This window comes from Chenopodium quinoa, unplaced genomic scaffold (genome assembly GCF_001683475.1).
Source record: "Chenopodium quinoa cultivar QQ74 unplaced genomic scaffold, ASM168347v1, whole genome shotgun sequence".
In the NCBI taxonomy this organism is placed as follows: Eukaryota; Viridiplantae; Streptophyta; class Magnoliopsida; order Caryophyllales; family Amaranthaceae; genus Chenopodium; species Chenopodium quinoa.
Window position 1 is genome coordinate 236,202 of NW_018743434.1, and position 23,581 is coordinate 259,782.

General features: G+C 35.3%; 2 protein-coding genes and 1 long non-coding RNA gene across 3 annotated transcripts; all 3 read left to right on the plus strand.

The window, feature by feature from the left end:
- The first annotated feature begins 4,555 nt into the window (after window positions 1-4,555).
- On the plus strand, window positions 4,556-7,823 carry LOC110739127. Its single transcript, XR_002514733.1, has 2 exons — window positions 4,556-4,773; window positions 7,125-7,823. It is a non-coding gene; the product is annotated as an uncharacterized LOC110739127 (long non-coding RNA).
- A 4,220-nt stretch (window positions 7,824-12,043) lies between these two features.
- On the plus strand, window positions 12,044-15,107 carry LOC110739128 (probable glucan 1,3-beta-glucosidase A). The gene is made up of 8 exons (XM_021919583.1): window positions 12,044-12,432; window positions 12,641-12,760; window positions 12,875-13,072; window positions 13,184-13,342; window positions 13,446-13,615; window positions 13,719-13,874; window positions 14,033-14,385; window positions 14,774-15,107. Exons 1-8 carry the CDS (start codon window positions 12,214-12,216, stop codon window positions 14,959-14,961), a joined length of 1,563 nt encoding a protein of 520 aa, XP_021775275.1. The 5' UTR covers window positions 12,044-12,213; the 3' UTR covers window positions 14,962-15,107.
- Window positions 15,108-20,287: 5,180 nt separating this feature from the next.
- Window positions 20,288-22,500, plus strand: LOC110739130. The gene is made up of 2 exons (XM_021919586.1): window positions 20,288-20,561; window positions 22,002-22,500. The coding sequence occupies exons 1-2, from the start codon at window positions 20,340-20,342 to the stop codon at window positions 22,176-22,178; spliced, it is 399 nt and encodes a 132-aa protein (XP_021775278.1). The 5' UTR covers window positions 20,288-20,339; the 3' UTR covers window positions 22,179-22,500.
- Window positions 22,501-23,581: the final 1,081 nt, after the last annotated feature.

Sequence of the window (23,581 nt, forward strand, 5' to 3'; positions counted from 1 at the left end):
TCTGCCTTACCGGCTTCTTTTTCGGATCCACAGCCAGTTTATGTACCGCCAGGTCAGGACTAATGCCTGGCATTTCGTGGACTTTGAATGCAAAGATGTCCTTGTATTCTTTCAATAGTTTGTGCAAATCGTCACCCAGGACTTTCAGAGCAGTCATCCCAACTTTGACTGTTCGGTCAGGACGTGAGTCGTCTAAGATCAGGTCCGTATGCTCACCAGCCGGCTGAGGGCGGAATTCGTCCGACCGCTCTTCTGCCAATGATTGCTATTTTCTGTCTTTTCTTGCGGCCCCCGTCTGGGCTGCCTTTCTCTTCTTGCCGCCTGCTTCTTGAACAGGCGCACTCTCCTTGACATTGCCAAGGTCTGTTTTTCCACCACTTGATCCAGCGGTCATAACAGTGGGCTTGATATCCGAGAGATAGCACTCTCGGGCCATCCTCTGATCTCCCCTTAGGGACCCAACTGTTCCATTATCCCTCTCAAACTTGAGCAACATAAGAGATGGGATTATAACAGCCTTGGAATTATTCAGGGTTGGTCGTCCCAGAATCATGTTGTAGGCCGAGAGTTCTTCTACTACCAGGAACCGGACTACCATGTGCCGTCCTTCCCCTTTTTCACCCATGCGGATGGGTAAATCCACTCGTCCCACCGGGTGGACGACTCCTCGTCCAAACCCTACTAAAGGGTGGGATGCCGGATGTATGCTATCAGTCTGATATTTTAATTTTGACAGACATTTGCTACTGATAAGATCTGAGGAGCTTCCAGTATCTATAAGGATTCGGCTAACTCTCTAGTTGGCCACTTTACACTCAATAACGATAGGGTCGTCATGCGGCCCCCTTACCCCTCCTAGATCTTCTTCAGTGATGACAATCTCAGGAAATGAATATTTGGAGGGCCGTTCTTGGTGAACGGAATTTACATCTAGCCGCCTGATATTGTCTTTGTTGCCCCTAATAGTGGGACCGCCTCCTGCGAAGCCGCCTGCAATGGTGTAGACGACTGCATCATCTGTATCAGAGCTGTCGGCCTGTTGACTCTTTTTGGCCGACTGCTTTTTCGAGGAAGTGTTCCCCGTAGATTTCTTGACATAAGTGTCAAGATCGCCCTGCTCAGCCAGGCGGTCCAGATACCGCATGAGACTGATGCATTCGTTGGTGTGATGACCAACATCTTCATGATAATCACAGAATTTTTCTTGGTTCCGGTTGCTTGCAGAACCCTTCATGGGGACCGGCTTCTCAATTGAGATCCGTCCCTTGATTTCCTTTAGGATAGCTTGGCTATCCTTGCTAAACGCATACTTTGGGGAGTATGGTTTGAATTCTTTTTTCTTCTTCTGGGCCGGCTGTTTTGAGGAATCAGCCGCCCAGACCTCTTTTCTTTTCTTCTCATCTTTGTTCGACAACTGTTTCTGTCGCCCTTCTTTTTTGTCGAACCTTTTCCCGTCCGACTGTTTTGTACTACAAAGATCAGTCGCCTGTATATAGGCTTTCGCTTCAATCAAGGCCTCTTGAAGAGTCGCCACCCTCTTTCAGACCAAATCAAATTTCAATGTCGATCCGTCTTTGAGGCTTCTGAAAAAGTCAGTATAGGCTACCTCGTCCGGTAACCCTTGAATATGTATTCTCATCAGGTTAAACCGCCTGATGTAAGAACGAAGCCCCTCCTTCTCGCCCTGTTGAATCGTTCCTAAATCAAGGGTCGTCTTCTTCGCAGGTATGTTCATGGCAAAGTTGGAGGTGAATAAGTAAGCAAGCGTCCTGAAATTATTCACACAACCAGTCGGCAGGTTGCCGAACCATTGTTGTGCGATTCCTTTGAGAGTCGCTGGGAAACACTTGCACCAAGTGGGATCATCCAACCCTTGAAGGTACATTAGGTTGGTGAATGCCATCAAATGGTTTTCTGGGTTAGTAGTGTCGTCATAGGCGCCTACTAATACATTTTTCACTTTGGCCGGCTGAGCGGCTTCAGCAATTTCCTTGGAGAAGGCCGACGGCTGTTCCCCAAGTCTAAGCAACCGTAGTTGCCAGTCCATAGGTTGGACATTCTTTGCTGCATGCCCACCAAACAGAGGTGGCTGCAAAAAATATTGTTGTTGCGGTACAAATGGTAAGTTCGGTACCGCCTGGTCACTATGAAAGCCGGACTGACGGGAGGTACCGCCTGACTGACTCTCATGATGCGACTGATTATGCCTCATCGAGGTATTGCGCAGACTGTCTTGGAAGTTTGAAGTAGAGGCCGACTCTGACAATCGGTCATTCTTCTTCTGTTTTAGCAATAACCGAGCATCTGTGTATGTTTTATTCGACCCGTCCGCCTGAATATGACGAACATGTTTCCTCTTTCCTGGAGTTGGAAAGCGGTACTTTGTGAAATTAAGGGCAGGCGGCTCCCACTTCCTAGAGTTAGGATGAGGGGTCGCCTCTCGCCCCTGAACTGGCTTCCTCTTCCCTGAAGTGGAAGGCTTCTTAGCCGACTGTTCCTTGGCCAGAGCAGGCTTCTTGTTGAGCAACTCTTGAATCTCTCCCTTGAAGCCCCTCATGAAGGTCATGAGTTCGTTCCTTGTAATGGGAGCAGACCCATCAGCCGGCTGCTGCTGAACAGGCAGTGCGCCTGCTGGATCACTGAGTCCAGTTTGAAGATGTTCCCGTTCCCTCCTTTCGGTATGACGGGTGCGTCGGGCCCTTAGGGTCCCGTCTGAAGCTGTGTGAGCTTCAACTTCCAATTCATTCTCAGTATCGTGGTCCGACTGAACTTGAGGGTCGTCTAGGGGACGCCTCTCTTCAGGAGTCGGTACAGACGTGGATGCCATCTCAGAAGTACTCTCCCCACAGACAGCGCCAATATGTTTCGGGGTTTTCTGATGTCCTGCGGGAGAGTTACAATTCCGAGACTGGAACCGGACGCCTGTACCTGCAAAACAAACGGATGCTCCGGATGATTGGAGATCCGCCTCCGAAGGTCAAGTTAGTACTTGATTAAGGAGTAATTAATGCGGAAATTAAAGTGATTGGGTCTCTCTAGGTGAGAGTGTTTAATGTGCGTAATCCCCCTTAATGAGGGTTAAGGGAGGTATTTATAACCTTGAGAAACGTGCCAATCCTAGGTTTAGGTTAACCTTGGGCTGATTGGGCTTCCCTCGGAAGTTGGGCCTGGGTGGCCGGTTTCTCCATTAGGCATGGATTATGCCACGTGTCATGACATAATAGGTCCAGGGTGGACGAATAAGCGTCTGCCACGTGGCAAGCCCTGACAGTTCCAACTGGGGGACACTTGGCAGGACTTGATTGGCCCACGTGGCGCATTCCGATTGGTGGGAGCAAAATCCCCAAATCACCAATGGTTCTCCTCTATTTTTTATTTAAAGTAAGTGGTTTGAAAAAAGGGAGAATTATTGGGGTGTTACAGAGTAACACCTGACCGATTGAGTAACCCCTGACCGACCGAGTAACCCCTGCATAAGTAACCTCGACAACACGGTATGGGCGTGTTACCAACCACATATGAAAATATGTGACTGAGATGGATTTAATAAAATTTAATATGACTATATATTCTAACATGTAAATTACTCCGTATTAAAGATGGTTAAACTAGTGCGTACATATAGTGTTCCTCAAAAAAAAAGAAAAAAAAAAAAAAGTGTGTACATATAGTGTAAATTTTCTAACTGTTGCGATTATAAAGAGGAGGAGGTAGTACAGTGATAATGGATCCAAATGATACGCAAACAATTTGTCGTGTATAACTCTCAGAAGGTCAGAACTCAGAAGTGTTCTTTGGGTTGGTCAATACCTAATATTCGGACTTTTCTCAAATAAGTTAACAAGGCATGTGTCTACGTAAAATAAAGGCAATTAACCTTGGGCCCCCATGGACAGCCTGATATAGCATGTGGGCCGGCCCATACGAAACTACTAAAAAATTCACCTTCTTGGTAGTTTTTGTGAGTAAACCATCACGTAATTTTTAGGATACAATATTTGCCATCGTCATCGAGCTAATAATGTCTACGACGAGAAATTATCTTGCTTATACTTCGTACTAATTTCAATCGTTATAATAGGATTTAGGGTTATACAAATTGAATTATAAAAAGGAGAATATCACTCGTAAAACATGAAATAAGACTCAAGAAATCAAAGATCAGAACATACGGATTTAGATTTGAAATTTTTTGCTATCCAAGCAATGGTACAACATGAAATTTTAGTATCCGAAAGAACAATAAAATCATTTTAGTAAGGAAAATGCTCACGATCACATGATTATGTTCTATTCCAAAAAAATAATGTTTGTTATGGAGTATTTTATATATATATATATATATATATATATATATATATATATATATATATATATATATATATATATATATATATATATATATATATATAGAGGAAGGCTCATATAGGAACCCTCCTCTATATAAGAACCCATTATATATAAGAACTAATCTGGACTGTGAGATTTGAATAGATCTGACCGTCCAAAATGAATAGATTAGTAATGACACTTTGGTAATTTCAGCTTGAACCTTTTATTGTATAATAGAAATTTTAGAAAAGTTTGTCAGCTCTTTCTCTCTCTAAAAACCGGTACAACTTTTTTCTCACTCTAAAGTTCTCTCCCCAAATTCATTCAAAGCTTTCAAAGAAAGATTCATCAAATTATTCATTCAAATCTGCTTGGAACTCACGAATTTTGTCCGAATTCTTCATTAATTCAAGTGTTCGTCAATACGTTTGCGATTTTTGGGTATTTTTCTATTCGATTTTGTTTTTGGCGAGTTTCTATTCGATTTATATATATTTTGTTCGATTATTTATTAGTTCGATTGTTTGATTTTTTTGTTCTAATTTTGATTTTTTTGTTCGGTTTTCTTTTGCGATTTTGATGCTTTTTTACTGCTATTTTTTTCTCAAATTTTCCCAGCCTTTTGCGATTTTTGTATGCTGTGATTTTGATGCGTTAATTTCTCAATTTTTTGCTCCAATTATGTTCGATTTTTTCTGTTTTTGTTTGATTTTTGTGATATTCATTTGAATAATGATGTGCCTTTACTAGTTTTTTATGAACTTTACCAAAAGATCTTAGCTGCTTCCAAACACCTTCTCTATGTGTAACATGAACATGCTGTTTTATACTCCATTTAAATGAATTGTGGAGCTTGTTTGATGAATGAGTTAGAGATGTGTAGTAAGCTTCATGATGCTGCTCCTTGCTGCTTGAAAGATAAGTCGTATGAGAAGGATATCGAGGACCTGATATGTGTATATCTTTGATTCTATTTTTGTTATAGCAGCAAGCTTATGTATCAAACTGCTTTAAATACATCAACATGTAGCTTATTTATTTGCAGCATTTTTACTTTAGTTTAGATATGTACTATGGGTTTGTTGGATGTGGCTTAATTATTAATATCCACTTTTCATTGAAATAAAAAAAGAGTGAGAGATGCTCTTGTTTATGTGTTGATTGTTGAAGAGCATTTTATCTATTTATGCTTGTGAAAAGTTCAGAGCTAAATGAGCTTGGACGTGAATATTCAGCTCAGCTTGGTTATGTTACCGACGTATCGTAGTAGTCATGGATGATTGATAGATCATCCCTCCAATATGACCATGAGTAAGTGATGCGTATTTGAGTACTACTATATCGGTAGTTGTATGACTGGTAGATCATTCGGGTAATTTTAGTTGTTTTTAATGCTTAAAAGATCATTCGGGTAATTTTAGTTGTTTTTTATGCTTTAATCAGTTTACTTCCTATGTTCTAAAGTTTACTTACAAGTTCTAAAGTTTACTTACAAGTTCTAAAGTTTTTAGTGTATGTTTTAAATTTTTCCAACTATATTCTAATGTTTACCTATGCAATCTACACTAACCCCCTACCAGATAATAATGATGGCCTAGACAGCTTGTCATCCCTTCCAACTCTAATACTTACAAATGTTAAACATAGAGCACTCATGATAGATCAAAAGAGGGAAAGCCAAATGATGGCTCGAGTTTTAAGACCAAGGACAAGGACAACTAATCTAGTTCATAAAACAAAAGTTTGGGTTTTGAATATTATCATGGGATCAAATCCACTATGTTCTAAAGTTATCCTTTTATGTTCTAAAGTTTAATCTCTATATTATAAAGGTTCTAAAGTTATCCTTTTATGTTCTAAAGGTTTTGTTTATGTTCTAAAGTTTACTCTCTATGTTATAAAGGTTCTAAAGTTACCCTTTTATGTTCTAAAGTTTTCGTTTTAAAGTTTACTCTCTATGTTATAAAGGTTCTAAAGTTATCCTTTTATGTTCTAAAGTTTACTCTCTATGTTATAAAGGTTCTAAAGTTATCCTTTTATGATCAGAAAAAATTAGAATCCATTGTCCTAGTGAGATTTGAGAGCTGCAACCTAGTTTTATGCTTGCTAGTTCATACTTGTGTAAGTGTGGTATACTATATATCAGTTTGCCTTTATGACGTGATGGGATTTTGTATGTGATGGTTTCTGTGTTCATGTCTCTATGTCTTTTTCCGCCAAGACTTACAAATTAGAATAATATTAATACTTCAAAGAAGAAAGATGATGATTTTGATATTGATAATTGCGAACTCCCTAAATGTGACCTTCCCTATTGACTAAGCTGATGCTATTGCTATTTGCTAATTTGCTATTGCTATTGATAAAGTGATAATGAGTTAATGACACATACAAAGCCAAATATTTAGATATGTTTTATTGTCATGAATCTCATGATTGTCTAAGCTTTTAATATAAACCTTGTCAATGTCTTTCACTGGCAAAAATTGAATCTCTTGTTGTCCAATCAACAATTGCTTACATTATTTTTGATTTGATACATTAGGTAAGCTCAAGGTTTATATTTATTTGAATATCTTATACATTAGCCTACTAGCTCAATGGGTAGAGCATTGTGCAAATGCACAAAAAATGTGGGTTCAAATCCCACGTAGGTTGATTTGTGTAATGTGGAGACAAGTGTATGTTTAACTTTAAAGAGTTTCGTTTTAACATAGTTTCGATAAGTATTTTTTGTTCGTATAACTTAGTCCTATATATTTTTTTTATGGTTCTTTTTTATTTTTTGACAGGAGAACATAACAGAATTTTATTAGCTCACAACAGGAGCATCAAAAAGAACAGCAGACATGAAAATCGCAGGGAGCTCCTGAATCCAGACTCTCGTACAATCAAACTCATTACTAGATTGGGCAAGCTTATGTGCCACCCTATTCCCTTCCCTCCAAACATGGCTGACAGAAAAAGAAGAACAAGAATTAGCAATGCACAAAATATCGTTCACATTCAGACCAAAGGGCGAAATTTCTCTGATGTTGTTCTGCAGGTGGGAGTACAGCTTCAGCAAATCAGTTTCAAGTTCAATATTCTACAAGCCTGCCTCAACAACAATTGTAAGACCATGTCTAACATAAGAGAATCAAGAGCATCACCACAAACTTGACAAATATCATCACTACATATACCCCGTTTAGCTAAATAGCTCCGAACAGGCACCCCATTGTGAAGAACGCGCCAACCAAAAATTTTAACTTTCGGTGGAATTATCGCATGACGCTGATAACCTATGTAGGAATCGAACCTACATCTCTATGCATTTGCATAGTGCTCTACCACTTGAGCTAATAGGTTTTAGCATGCCCAACGATTAAATAATGTACTGTAATTCAACCCTATGTTCTAAGCTTATTTTCAATTTTCTAAAAAATGTTCAGAATATTTTCTAAAAAAAAAAAATTCCCTAATGTTCTAAATCTATGTTTTGAGAGTTTTCCTATGTTCTAAATTGCCTTTTTCTTCTTTAGTAATAATAATAAATTGTTATTTTTTGCTGATATTTTTCAGAATTTTCTAAATTTCCTTGACCTTGTTGTCTTTCATGTTTCTATCAATGATTTTTATGATTTATAAGTAGTAAAGTTAACTAAAAATTTCTAGATACAATAACCATGACTGAGAATATAAAATAGATTCATATAATCATATACGAAGTATGTTCTAATTTTTTTTTTTGGCTAATCCTATGTTCTAAATTTAGTCTATTTATGTTCTAAAGTTTTTTTTTCCTATGTTCTAAATTTAGTCTATTTATGTTCTAAAGTTTTTTTTTTTTTTTTCTAAATTTTTTCTACCTATGTTCTAAAGTTTATTTTCCTATGTTCTAAATTCTTTTGTCTATGATCTAATTATTTTTTGACAAAAGCTTTAATCAGTTTACTTCCTATGTTCTAAAGTTTACTTACAAGTTCTAAAGTTTTTAGTGTATGTTTTAAATTTTTCCAACTATATTCTAATGTTTACCTATGCAATCTACACTAACCCCCTACCAGATAATAATGATGGCCTAGACAGCTTGTCATCCCTTCCAACTCTAATACTTACAAATGTTAAACATAGAGCACTCATGATAGATCAAAAGAGGGAAAGCCAAATGTTCTAAATTTTATTTTCCTATGTTCTAAATGTTAAACATAGAGCACTCATGTTTAGAACATAAAAGTTTTTTTTTTTTTTTTTTTTTCTAAATTTTTTCTACCTATGTTCTAAAGTTTATTTTCCTATGTTCTAAATTCTTTTGTCTATGATCTAATTATTTTTCCTATGTTCTAAATTTCCTACTGCCTATGTTCTAAACTAGTGCTCTAAATTTTCAATGTTCTAAATTAATTTATTGTCTATGTTCTAAATGTTTTCCTGTATTTAAAACATGTGCTTTAAATTTTTTCCTATAATCTAAACCTGTACTCTAATTTTTTTTCTATGTTTTAAATTTTTTAAAGCCTGTGTTCTAAAATTTTGTTTTACCTATGTTCTAAACATGTGCTTTAAATTTTTTCCTATGTTCAAAACATTTGCTCCTTCACCACTCTTTTACCTATGTTCTACCCTGCTGCTCAGCCACTTAACCTTCACCACTCCCTCTCTTATCCTACACCGCATCTCCAATCCACATCCCTCACTAGCAGTAAAGTTTTCTGCCTATGTTCTAAATCAGTAAAAGTAATCTCCTTATGTTCTAAATTAGTTTTCTAATGTTCTAAATTATTTACCCTATGTTCTAATTTTTTTCTTGTGTTCTAAAGTATCTTTCTATGTTCTAAACCTTTTCTTATGTTCTAAAATTTTTCTTGTGAAATTTTCTCTCATGCTCTAAACTATCTTTCTATGTTCTAAACCTTTTCTTATGTTCTAAATTTTTTTGCCTATGTTCTAAATTTTTCTCTCATATTCTAAATTATTTTACCTATGTTCGTTCTAAACCCTTTCTTATGTTCTAATTTTTTTTTGCCTATGTTCTAAAATTTTCTCTCATGTTCGAAACTATCTTTCTTATGTTCTAAACCTTTTTTTATGTTCTAAATTTTTTTGCCTATGTTCTAAAATTTTCTCTCATGTTCTAAATTAAACTATTTTTCCTATGTTCTAAACCTTTGCCTGTGTTCCTCCCTTCACATTTTACAATTTCTCAAACCAAAGGGGCCCCACCCAATACTCCACTAATTTTGACAGCAGCTACTTCTACTTTAAAATCGATAATTATCATACTAGAAAGCTACATTGGCATTGATATGGCCACATTGTATCAAGTTAAATTGCCCCCATCATGTATACAAAACCATCCTAACTTGCCAGGCATCTACAATTCATCTTGAGACAGTTAAGTTTGCAACATCATAAATTCATAACTCATAAGCATGGTATAAGACTATAAGTTCATCCACCTATTTTAAGCCTTTGAACTCATTAATAATGCCCAGCTAGCCAGCATAATCCTCCCACCCCTCCTTCCCTCTCTCTTTCTCCTCAGTCCCCAAGTTTTCCCTCAAAGATAATATATGTCAATCAATCAATCTAACGAAAGCACTAATTCATCCATCTAAAGGCAAACCAACCAATGATATCACTAACAATTAAGAACGCAATAAGAGGTATCACTAACTTAGAACATAATGAAAAAGAGTTTAGAACATTATGAGATAGAGTTTAGAACATCCTAAGCTAATTTACAATTCACAAAAGTCAATTAATTCATTTAGAAATTCCGAAATTACATAATTAGTTGCAAAACATAATAGACATACAATAAGTCATCAAAAAAACTGAAAACATAGACTATTCAATAAAAGATTGAATACAGAGGTAGCAATATAATCGAAATACTACTAAAATGAAGCCAAAAAAACCAAAAAGAATCGCAGCAAAAAAAAACAAACAAGAAATAATCAAGTAGTGCTGAAATTACCTAATATCGCTGAAATTCGAACACTAAAATTGCTAAAATTCGAACCCTAACTCCGCTGAAAATTCCAGCCCTAAAATCACTGAAATTTGAACACTAAAATCGCCGAAAATTAATGAAAATCAAATGAGAAAAATAAAAAATCGACTTGAAATCATGCTAAAATCACAAAAATCACAAAAATCAAATCAGAATTTCGTGATTTTTGGAGAGAATTTGGGGGTTTTAGGAGAGAGAGTGAGGTAGTAAGTAGAAACTTTATAAAGTGTGGGTTATGGTTGAGGAGAGAGAAATTTGGGGTTTATATATGGTGGTGGTCTGTTTTCATATTTACTATAATGCCATTACTAACATTCCTTTAATCTGGAGCGTCTATTACAATCTAATCCTACGGATTAGATTGGTTCTTATATATACTAGGTTCTTATATAAGGAGGGGTTCCTACCGGATCCCTCCCCTATATATATATATATATATATATATATATATATATATATATATATATATATATATATATATATAGGGTTGAAATCCAATGAGAAGGATGAAAAACATATGCACATTGAATTTCGGTCAAATATTTTTTGCACATTTTATTCAATATATATATATATATATATTTAGTGGAAAATTATGCACATTAAATCCTTCTCATCTTTCTCATTTAAAAAACTTCTCATTTAACCTTATATATATATATATATATATATATATATATATATATATATATATATATATATATATATATATATATATATATATATATATATATATATATATATATATATATATATATATATATATAACACCATCCATCATATTTGCATTTGCAAGTATGTGATTGTGATAGAGGCAAAGTGGTGATGCACTTACTTGTCCCCATCCTTTTGGTTATGCATGCGTCAACTCTAAGCAACAAGAGTACCAACTTGCATGTATATTCGTAACGCGGAATTTCCTTAGAAATTTGTATTTCTGGATGGTCTATTCATGAATTAGGCTGGTCAAATAATATGTCCTAATTATTTTATGAGTATTTCATAATTATCTTCTAATCATCTAGACGTCAAGCAATAACCTAAACTATCATATTATATACAATTTCATAATGATGTTCTAATCATCTAGACATCAAGCACGTCTAGCATAAACAATTCTAGACACCAAGCAATAATCTAAAATTCTAAACTAGCATATTATATACAATGCAAATACATCTGTTGTCTTCCATTTCCTTACGATTATAAAAGTATAATCGTTTTTCACACACGAAGATTATTGCTTGATTATTATTTTCACTAATGTACCACTAAATCAAGTATTACTACTTGCATGGGTTAATTAATGACTTGATTTATACATTGGTTAATTACTTAATTAATAACTTGATTAATGTCTTAATATATACTTGTATAATTTTTTTGATCCTTTATACATCGCCCTAGTGAATTTAAATTGTACATTGTTTTTCTTTACCATTTAAGTCACTTAAATTATCACTAAAACAAAACTACTCTATCTATTTTCAGAGTTTCTCCGTAATTAAAAGGTGATTGTCTTAAAAAACGATCAAAACAAAAAGATCTATTACTTTTTAGAGACAGAATATAGTAAAGTCTCACACCTTGCAATATTCAAACTAGCACAAAAGTCGAACCTTAAACATCGGGACAGGAATGAAATTTATACATAAATACTTAATGCAGGAAGTCAAATGTTATGATTAGAAAAGGTCAACTATGCAGTACCAAATTATTTCTACACGACTGCGCGCGTTGGCAATTCATGTTCACCAAATAATCACATAATTCTGATTCCTTCCTATAATCATACTTCATACACAATATAAATAGACATACTCCTTACAATCATAATCAAATAACCAGAATATTTCATTAAAAAAAATACAGGGGAATATATAATGAAGATTGGTGCTAAATTCGCTTTCTTATGTTCATTGTTAGTAGGAATTTGTTGTATACAAAGCTTGATAATAGGGTGCCAAGCTGGGAGGGTTGTTTCAAAACTTTCCATAAACCCGGTTCTTAAAGTTAAGGCAGTTAACCTTGGAGGATGGCTTCTTACCGAAGGATGGATTAAACCTTCTCTTTTTGATGGCATTCCTAACAAAGATTTGCTGGTTTGTTTCTCTCTCGCTCTTTGTATAACTTATATTTTATCCGAGATTAGTAGACACATATTCTATTTTAGGATGTCTAGGAAATAAACAATGCTATTTTTGTATTGGTTTTTCAGCTAATTTTTATGTCATGTTATTGATTAGAAATAGAAGCATATTATTTTTTAATTTAAGATATTTGATTTATTTAGTACTTTTAAATATACAGGATGGAACACAAATTCAGTTAAAATCAGTGACAATTGGGAAGTATGTATGCGCTGAGAATGGTGGAGGGAACATCTTAGTTGCTAACAGAATTTCAGCATCAGGTTGGGAAACCTTTAAGGTAAGCTACACTGTCTAAACATTCGCTTAGTTTAATTTGTTTCGAACTCTGAATGTGCTAATCAGAAGTTAGCTACCTACTATTGTAAGCTGTAACAATTTTTTTTGTATGTAGTTATGGAGAATCGACGAAAACACGTTTAATTTCCGGGTGTTCAGCAATCAGTTTGCAGGAGTGCAGGCTGGTGGAGGCAGTCCTACAGTAGTTACAGTAGCTAGCACCCCTGGAGCTTCTGAAACATTTAAGATTGTCAGGAATCCTAATGACAAAAATCGTGTTCGAATTCAAGCCCCTAGTGGCTTATTTTTGCAGGTTTAACTCTTACTTTTCCGGCTAGAACCACATGTGCAAGTTTCACTACGAGTAAATTCACTGAATTTGGTAGTTTGTTGAGATTGATCCGTTTTTGATGAACTCTTGCAGGCAAAGACACAGGATCAGGTCACTGCAGACTATGCAGGGGATGGTGGATGGGGAGATGATAACCCATCTGTTTTTGTGATGACTATAGTCGCAACCTTACAAGGCGAATTCCAAGTTACTAATGGTTATGGCCCGGATAAAGCCCCGGAGGTTATGAGGGTAATTTAGCAACATATACTTACACCACTTGTAATATCTTGCTTTATAAACAGTTGAAAATTTAAACATTCTGACAAAAATAAGAACATGATCATAATATCAGGAACACTGGAACACATTCATTGTTGAGGACGATTTCAGGTTCATTTCTCAGAATGGACTCAATGCTGTTAGAATTCCTGTAGGATGGTGGATAGCCAGTGACCCGACACCCCCTAAGCCTTTCGTTGGAGGATCGTTGCAGGCCTTGGACAATGCCTTCACTTGGGCACAGTATGCCTTTTATCTATTTTTCCCTTCTACTATGTTCTGATCACTAGGAATTAATTTGTGAACTAGGGACTTATGTTGTTATTTACGCGTGTTGAACCTGCAGAAAATATGGTATCCAGGTTATAGTAGACCTGCACGCAGCACCCGGTTCACAAAATGGGAATGAACACAGTGGAACTAGAGATGGATCTCTTGAATGGGGAAAAACTGATGCTACTGTACAGCAGAGTGTTGCTGTTATCGACTTCTTAGCTTCCAGGTACTTGATCAGAACTAGAAGTTTCAAATCCTTATATTATAATTTCCACTAGAATTGTGCAGGAAAATTTTCTAATTTCCTCTAATTTGTTTTATTGAAATCCTTTTTACATATAGCCTTTGTCTGACTGCATTAAGCACAATCTCATTTGAATTCAGATACGCACAAAAGTCTAACCTGCTTGCAATTGAGCTGATCAATGAGCCTGTAGCGCCTGCTGTGACTTTGGACACCTTGAAGAGCTACTATCAGCAAGGATATGATACAGTGCGCAAGTACTCTTCAAGCGCGTATGTTATAATGTCCAATCGCTTAGGACCTATAGATGCAAGGGAGTTGTTTCCCCTTGCTAGTGGAAAGCAATTAACTGTAGTCGATGTCCATTATTACAACCTCTTCTCCAGCATATTCGATAACATGAGTGTCCAACAGAACATAGACTTCATCAACAACAACAGGTCTTCAGATTTGGGTTACATCACAACCTCCGATGGCCCCCTTACATTTGTTGGTAAGTACTTAACCCGTCACTAGCGAGCATGTTAATTTACATATGCTACCTGACTACTGGTAACATGAGAGTTGATACTATCAAAGAGTACTGGTATCATGAGAGGCCAACAATAAGTTGCAAAATAGGTAATCTTCAGAAAAAGTATCACACATTCCGATTCCTTGTTGATTTGGACCAACAAGCATGACAACTTATGAATGGTGTTATTAGTCGGGGCCATGATTCTATTCACATATAACTCAATACACATTGCACAGATACGTGTACGTATCACACATGCCAATTATCATTGGCATGGTATGTAGTTATGTATGTAGCACACATTTTCCAAAATTTGACACTAATAATCATCTTTTTTGATCATTTTTTCTTTGTTGAAACGCAGGAGAATGGGTTGCTGAGTGGCAGGTGAATGGAGCAACAAAGGAGGATTTCCAAAACTTTGCAAATGCACAACTTCAAGTGTATGGCCGTGCAACCTTTGGATGGGCTTACTGGACTTACAAGAATGTGAACAACCATTGGAGTCTTCAATGGATGATTCAAAATGGTTACATCACACTAACCAATTAGTAGTATCAGCACAACCCGGCTATCCTTTTAAGTTTAAGGCTTTGGTAATATTGTAACAAAATGATATGATGTAAACTTAAGCCCCTTTATTTTCAATATAAGAATCAAAATACTACAAAGTATATGAAGTGCACAGGTTTATAAAAGCAACGAGAGAAGCTTAAATGGAATACTTCCTCCGTTTTTTTTACTTTACACTATTAATGATCTCTTTTTTAACTGTTTTTTGTGAATAATATGTAATGAAAAACATATTCATGTGACATCTTTTTAAATTTGTCTCAATAAGTACTATCATAATATAAAACTTTTATAATTTTTACTTATGCAGAATTAAAATTATTGATCGTAAAAATTTTACATTGGTAAGCGTGATAAAAGAAACAGGTCAAGTAAAAAAGAACAGAGGAAGTATTTTTTAATTCCAAGTTGGGCATTTGAGATCTTCTAACTTTGATTACTGGAGCGAGATTGCAGTTTGCAGATGTATAATTTCTGCAATCTCTCCTCGTGCCTCAATATTGTTTATTTCTTTCAACTGTACTAAAATCACCACCGTCACCACGTATGTCGCCTCCTCAACCCACCACGAAACAACCGATTGCTACCCTCATTTCCTTTATGGAGCCTCTTATTAAGGCCCCTCAATAAGTTTGGAAGATTATAGAAAAATGGTCAGACTTCAGAGAAACTAATTATCAAGATATCCTGCAGCAGAGTTAATTTATCATACCACAATGATTAATTGGCCAAAAAAAAAAAAAAACCAAAGATGGAAATTGAAACAGCAGCAGCAGGTTATAATTATACACAAGACATTATAGATTAATATTATATTGAATACAAGCAAGAGAGTTTAAAAACCTTTCCAACATGATCACGAACGAAGACAGAATATAGAAAGCCAGCAGTAATAATCCTGATAATCATCAAAATAATCCTGAGAATAACAATAATAATACTGTATTTATAACAATGTAATAATAGACGAAATACTAATCTGTAATATGATTGATGCAAAGAAAATAATAAAACAAGGCGTGCTTAGAATAATCTATTTGGTATTGCGAGATATAGCTGTCAAAAGCTGATTTGATCCTACCCGAACTCAATTATTGACCAACCTGTTTGAACCCGGAAAAATGGTGACCCAAACCCGATATGAACCGACCTGAGACCCGACCCGACCCGAGTTAATCGGCCAGGAATTACTTAAGGAGTTCGGTCATGGGTAATTCGGTCAAGGGTTATTTGAGAGTTTAGTCAGAGGTTACTTGAGGGGTTACTCAGTGAGAGGTTACTTAAGGGGTTACTCGGTCATGGATTACTTGAGGGGTTACTCGGTTAGGGTTTACTTGAGGGGTTACTCAGTCAGGAGTAACTCAAAGTAACCCCTGACCGAGTAACTTGAGTAACCCCAACAACTCGAGTAACCCCTTACCGAGTAACTCGAGTAACTCCGGCAACTCGAGTATGTAACCCCTGATCGAGTAACTCGAGTAACCCTTGATCGAAAAACTCGAGTAACCCCTGCCGCACGGTACAATAGGCCGCATGCAAAAAATTGGGTTTTAAATATATGCTAAATATATTCTAAGCTACTTGTAAAGTCGTGACTTTGTAAGGCTAAAACTACTCTATGTATCCGAACCTGATATGACCCGACCTAATATCAATCCGAGACCTAGATTAACCTAATATTTGATATCCGAACCCGAACTTGACCCGACTTGAAAATGACCCGACCTGATTATAACCCGCAAATTATTGACTTGATTGAATCGAACCCGACACGAATCTGATAATGACCCAACTTGATTATAACCCGCAAATTATTGACTTGAATCGAACTCGACTCGAACCTGAGAATGATCCTAACTCGTTTTAACCCGTTAAAACCTGAATTAAACCCGACCTATTATTCACCCGATCCGAATGTAACCGACCTGTTATTGACCCGACCTAAACCCGATAAGATGTATGACCCGACGTGACCCGACTTAAGCATGACCTAACCCGAACCCAACCCGCATAGGTTACAACATTAATTTGAATTGACCTGTCCCGAGTTAACCTGACCCACACTAACCCGATCCAAACCCAACCAGTTTACAAGAATTGACAGCTCTATTGCGAGAGCGGTGTGCTTGAACATGATCACGCAAATTCTCCTAGGCGATTTGTTGCCTAGCCAAGTTCGCCGCTTTCCGAATCTCAGATTGCCTAGCATCAGCAGAAGCAGCTTTCACTAACATTGCCTCTGATAACCTTGCGAAATTTTGATTGATTTCAAAAGGCCCTAAAGGATCCATCTTTGGATCCCTAGATCTTATATGATAATCCGCCAATTTGGGGTTGATTTCAAACCCCCATTTCCATCTTTTGAATCCATCAAGGAAGAACCTTAAATCTTGTATTATAACGAATTAAACAATCAACAAATTTTCTCTTTTGCGAGTATGATTATTGTACAATGATCCAAGCTAAATATCCTAGCTTGAGTTCTCAATTTATATTAAAATTAATATAGATTCCGTGCATGCTGATAGTAGTAAAAAAATTTAATTAACTTATTAATTTAAAGATTATCATAATTAAACTTTAATGAAATTAATTGAAACATAACTATGTCTCGCCTTTTCAATTTATAGTACTAACATTAATTTCATAAGAAATTACTATGTATAATTTTATTTTATTTTTTTTTTAAAAAAAAATTGATTTTAGTTTATACATTTTCTTATTAGTTGATTAGTAGAAATTTTATAAATTATTGATTTATTGAATAATGTTATTCCAACTTTAGATTTGTAACATTTGTTGCAATATAAAAAGGAAATTTATTGTTAATAATAGTTAATGAAATATCGTGTACATACTTGACCTTGAACATGATAATTTAAATTATGGTAAGATTTAGTAACGGTAATAAAAAGAAAATTGTGGAAAGTAAAATTAGGCGGGAAATTATTTTACCAGAAAATGACATGTGTCATCGGAGATTCGCCTTTAGTATAGGTTTATTGATAGTTAGAAAATGTTGTGAATATAGTTTTGCAGTTTTGCAAGAGCGACATACTTAACACTAGTGTTAAAAAAACCTTTAAAGATTCTCAACCAAAAGTTTAAACAAATAGTGGTTTATATATATCCTATCATGCCCCCTCACATGAGAGTTTGTTGGGTTCGAAGTGTGAATATATGCGATTGGGCTACAGGGGTGGATGAGATTAGAATGCCGACTCTTGATAACATGTTAGAAGACTATCTTAACTAAAAACTTAAGCTGATGATGGTTGAACCCCATAATTGGTTTATACTCTCTATTCAATACAATATGAACTACCAACTAATTCTATTGCTCTGTTGGCAATTGAGCTGATCAATGAGCCACTAGCACCTGCTGTGACTCTAGACACCTTGAAGAACTACTATCAACAAGGATGTTATTCAAGCGCGTATGTTATATAAGAAGTTGCTTGCACGCTAATATATAACGCAGAGATACGTGTATTGTGGTACATATCACACATGCCAATTAATTATCAATAGCATGCATGGTGTACTGGTAAGAAAGTAACGTATGTAGTTCAATAACACCTAATAAATTTTGGTAAATTTGATACGAATCATCTTATCATGTTCATTTAAATGCAGGAGAATGGGTTGCTGAGTGGGAGGTGAATGGAGCAACAAAGGTGGATTATATAAACTTTGCAAATGCACAACTACAAGTGTATGGTCATGCAACCTTTGGATGGACTTACAAGAATGTGAACAACTAACCATTAGAGTCTTCAGTGCATGATTCAAAATGGTTACATCACACTTAACAGTAATTAGTGTCAATCGACCCCGACCCGTCCTTTTAAGTTTAAGGCTTCGATGTTGTTTGTACGCAAACTGGACCCTTTTTTTTGAATGGATCAATATAAATAACGTACCTAGCATGTGATTAATTGACATGATAACGTACGATATGATGCATGTGATTACCTGATGCGAATATTAGGTATATATTTTCTTTGTTTTTACTAACATTGTAAGGATGAAATTATGCATTTTAAAACATGTTTTATGTTAAATTTATATAATTATATAAATGTAAAAATTATAAGAATTTGATATTATGAAAGTATATTACAAAACGAATCTAATAAGTCCATAATAACTATACTTTTCTTAACGTATAAATTATAATATGAAGTCAAATAAGAGTGATAAATAGTGCAAAACTCTAATTGTTGCAAGAGTAATGAGTATATGATACAAACCTATGACCGTTTTTCCAATTAATTAATAAAAATAACGTACTCTGTACGAAGATGTAATTAATTAATACACCCTTCGTATTTTATTAATTGCTCCATTTCTCCTTACGCGTAGTTTTAAGAGGAATAATAAACAGTAATAAAAAATAATGGAAGTGGAGTTAGCTAAAGAATAAAAATATCAATTAGATTATTCTCTTAGATTTCAAATTAATTTTCATCACTAAGGTTTGTGTGTCATGAAAAATATCACAATAGCAAGTATCAAAGAATACAAAAGATTAAAGCAAATAGTGAAAATCAGTTATATATATAATTTTTAAACTGAATGTGCGTGCATTATTCTTGTAAAAAATGTGCAATATTTTAAAAATGATATGTGCATATTTGCTAACAGAAATGTGCAAATTCTCTGTACTATAGATGCTTACCTTTTGAGTTAAATGTGCATAATGTTGAGTATTCAGTAGATGAGCAAGGCATATCTATTTAATGCTTATTTTTTTCGTTTTGCCTACTAAAACATACCTCGTTTAATGAGACACTTTTGATATTTTTTTTTTGTCAATTTTGATTTCAAATTGGATCTTAAGGGTAAAAATGACCCTAAAACCTTTAAAAAAAAATATGTTTTTGGCATGAAAATCGAAGAAATTTTATTAAAACGTTAGATTTAACGGTATTTTTAACGGAAATTGTTTAATGGTGATAAAATATAACTTTTTTTCGTCTTTTTTTTATGGTATTTTAAATTAAATTTTTTTATGAGTGACAATTTCAAAAATTAAGTTATTTGTGGGTGGTAAAATACAAAATTTCCTAACTAATATTTTAATTGAAAATATTTTACATCAAACTTAAATGCGGGCAATCAAATGATGGTTAGAAAAAGTTAACTTCGCAATACCATATTATTTCTAGACTAATTGCGTGTTGTCAATGATGACAATTATTTCCTTCCTATTGTCTTACTTCATACGGAGTACTCCGTATACTCTTACAGTATAAATATTCATACCCTTTGAAATCATAATCAAATAACCAGAATATTTCATTTGTAAGAAGCTGATCGTTAAAAACTAAAAATAAATACAGGCGAAAGATTTAATGAAGATTATTTGTGCTAAATCTGCCTTTTTATGTTCATTGTTAGTAGGAATATGTTGCATACAAAGCTTGATAATAGGGTGTCAAGCTGGAAGGGCTAATAGAAGTCTTGCCGTAAACCCAGGTTTTAAAGTAAAGGCAGTTAATCTTGGTGGATGGCTTGTTACTGAAGGATGGATTAAACCTTCTCTTTTTGATGGCATTCCTAACAAAGAATTGCTGGTATCTCTCTTTCTCTTTCTTTGTCTAGCTTTTATTTTGAGGGATTTGTAGTCGAGTATTTCATTTTAGGATGTCTGGGAAAATAAACAATGCTATATTTAGGGTCATCTTAAACATTTTGACGGCCCTGTGCTATTTTAAATATTCCGTGTTGTGTATGCAGTGGGATTTGATCGCTGCCCACCACATTTATAACAAATACTTTGCCAACTATGCCAGAATTACTCAACAAATTTACTACGTATTAGACATTTAAATTTAAACATTTTATACTCAGGGACCGTTTGGTTTGGGGTAATCAGGAAAGGGAAAGGGAATCAACAAAAATGATTACCTTAGTTGTTGTTTGTTATGTCAATTCAATCATTCCCTTTCCCCACTTAATTACCCAAAAATCCTCTACTCTCATTCCCTACCCCCCATGGTATTTGCATTCCCTTTCCCCTAAGCCACCAACACCACCACTGCTCCACCCGCACTAAGATCCCACCATCATCGGAACCCTTCCCACCACTGCCCCATCAGCACCGCCGCTCTTCCGATCTTCCCACCACTGTCCCGTCAGCACCACCACCGCCCCACGACCCGAAATCAACCACCCTCCACCTTAAAAACACACCACCCACCAAAAATCAAACGCAATACGAGCTTCGAGGGTGGTTGGGAAGGGTTTCGAGGGTGGTTGGGTGGTTGGGGAAGGGTTTCTAGGGTTTTTTCGAGGGTGGGGGAAGTTTTTCGGGGGAGGGGAAAGCTGTTTGGGAGGAGAGGAAGTGCGACAAGGGGTGGGGCAGGTGCGGCGAGGGGCGGGGTGGCCGGAGAAGTGGGATAGTGAAGAAAAAGGGGTTTGTGTAGTGGTGGTGGTGGTGTGGTGGTGATGTGGTGTATTTTCATTCCCTTTGATTTTTAAAACAAACAACACCCTAAATTTGAGGGATTTTTATTCCTTTCTCTTTCATTCCCTTTGTTCATTCCATTCCGATTACCCCCTACGAACCAAACGACCCCTTATTCTATATTGCCATATTTTAAATTGGATTCCATATGTGAGGCTTTGTGCTATTGGGTTGTTTGCACAGCTTAATAGCTGGCCCTAGCTATATTTGTATTGGATTTTCATGATTTATTATTAAGTTTTTTTCCTTTGGAAAATTTGGAACATGTAAAATGTGTTACATTTGGTTCTATGAATAAGATTAACCCATTTTATTTGCACTATACTTGTTTGGTGTAAGTTCAACTTGGGGCTATTTTTGTGGTTGGTTGGGTAATTCTCGCCGGAAAAGAAGGCATCAAGTGAGAAAGATATTCAGCAGGATACTCACTCAAAACAAAAAGTTATTAGTTTTTAATTTTTTTATGCCAAGCTATTGAATAATATATAGAAGTATATTATATATTTATTAAACACAATTAATTTGTTAAGTACTTAAAATCATACAGGATGGAACACAAATTCAGTTAAAATCAGTGACAATTGGGAATTATGTATGCGCTGAGAATGGTGGAGGGAGCATCTTAGTTGCTAACAGAACCTCTGCATCAGGTTGGGAAACCTTTAAGACCGAGCTAATTAAATTTAGTTCGGTGAATAAGGGCTCGATATATGAAGAGGTCTAAGATTTTACAAGCTATTGTTACAGACCAAGGAAGGAATTTGGGTCCAAGCTTCCAATCCCAAAAGAGCAGCCCAAGCCACGAGTCTTGCTGGGCGTGGTGTTTGCCGGGCCCAATCAAGCGAGCATCATTCTAGTGCGCGTAATTGCTGGGCTAATAATGGGACTTTGATTAGATTTGCTATTGACATCTTTATCACTAGTTTTAGTTAGGCTAGGATTTTCTTAGTTGACTTTTAATATGATTCCTTTTCTTTATAAAAGGATAAGAGGAGTAGTAGTAGTTTTTTTGGCCGTAGGTAGTTTTAGTTTTAGGTAAATTTAGTTTCTTATGCTTTTTGACATTTTAGTTTTATTATTACTTTGCTTTATTATTTTTAATACTATTATTCTTTTTATTTTATTATTGTTTTCTTTAATTGCTTTGATTAATTTAGATTTAATTATGTGTGAGTAGTTTTATTTCTAGGGTTCGTGGGGATCCATAAACAATATGAAGGGGTAATTTATTATTATTGATTGTTAATGTTTTGGTTACTTTCCTATTGATTGATTTACTGCTATGCAATTAGATTAGCGCTGGTTTAATTGTATGAGTTATGCAATATTGATTCGAGAAATGAGAATTGATGTTTAGGCTTAGTTTCAGTAGGCAGGTTAATTTATAAATGGTTAAGTCAAGATTCGAGAGATGCGATTTAATATCGGTAGATTAATTCTGTGATTATAATACGTAGCGAAAGCCCTTTATAATCTGGTTAATTTATGCATTGATAACTAATTGTTATGTTTTATCCCGGAGTATTAATTATTGGTGAATCTATGACCCTAGGCTTTTTATTATTGATTTTTCCCTTAGTTTAATTATAGCCTTTAGTATAACTCTAACAATTCTTACTTGTTTCGTGATAATTTAAATTAGATTATAATAATTTATTAGGAATAAAAGAACATAGTTTCCCTGGGGATTCGACCCTACTTCCCTATCTATTTTAGTTAGTGGTTTTAGGAATTACTTTTGATTAGGTGATACGGCTTTAGCCTGTCACATTACTATTGTATTGTAAACCTAAATTGTATTCATTTCAACCTATCGACCTACTGGATTGGTGGACTAATTGTCACCCGCAGTTTTTACCCTTATTCCTGGGGTTTTCTGTGTCATCATCTCGTATCTCTTCTCCCCTTTCCCTTAGCTCATTCATTGCATCTCCCTTTACCATAGTCCCTTGAACGTACACAGTCATTCTCATTCAAGTTAATCTAGTTGTCGTTATTTCGAACATGGTCTAATCTAGCAATTAGATTTTGGCCAAAACACTTGTAATCAACAAATTGATCAATAAATATATTGAAATTTTTAGAGAGATAGAATGTTAAACAATCTAGAAAGACATCAATGAAAAA

Coding starts and splice junctions, on each gene's coding strand:
- LOC110739128 (XM_021919583.1), top strand. CDS start 12,214: ATGAAGATTGGTGCTAAATTCGCTTTCTTATGTTCATTGTTAGTAGGA. Junction 13,343..13,445: donor AAGCCCCGGAGGTTATGAGG/GTAATTTAGCAA, acceptor TCATAATATCAG/GAACACTGGAACACATTCAT. Junction 14,386..14,773: donor TGGCCCCCTTACATTTGTTG/GTAAGTACTTAA, acceptor GTTGAAACGCAG/GAGAATGGGTTGCTGAGTGG.
- LOC110739130 (XM_021919586.1), top strand. CDS start 20,340: ATGAAGATTATTTGTGCTAAATCTGCCTTTTTATGTTCATTGTTAGTA. Junction 20,562..22,001: donor TTCCTAACAAAGAATTGCTG/GTATCTCTCTTT, acceptor AAAATCATACAG/GATGGAACACAAATTCAGTT.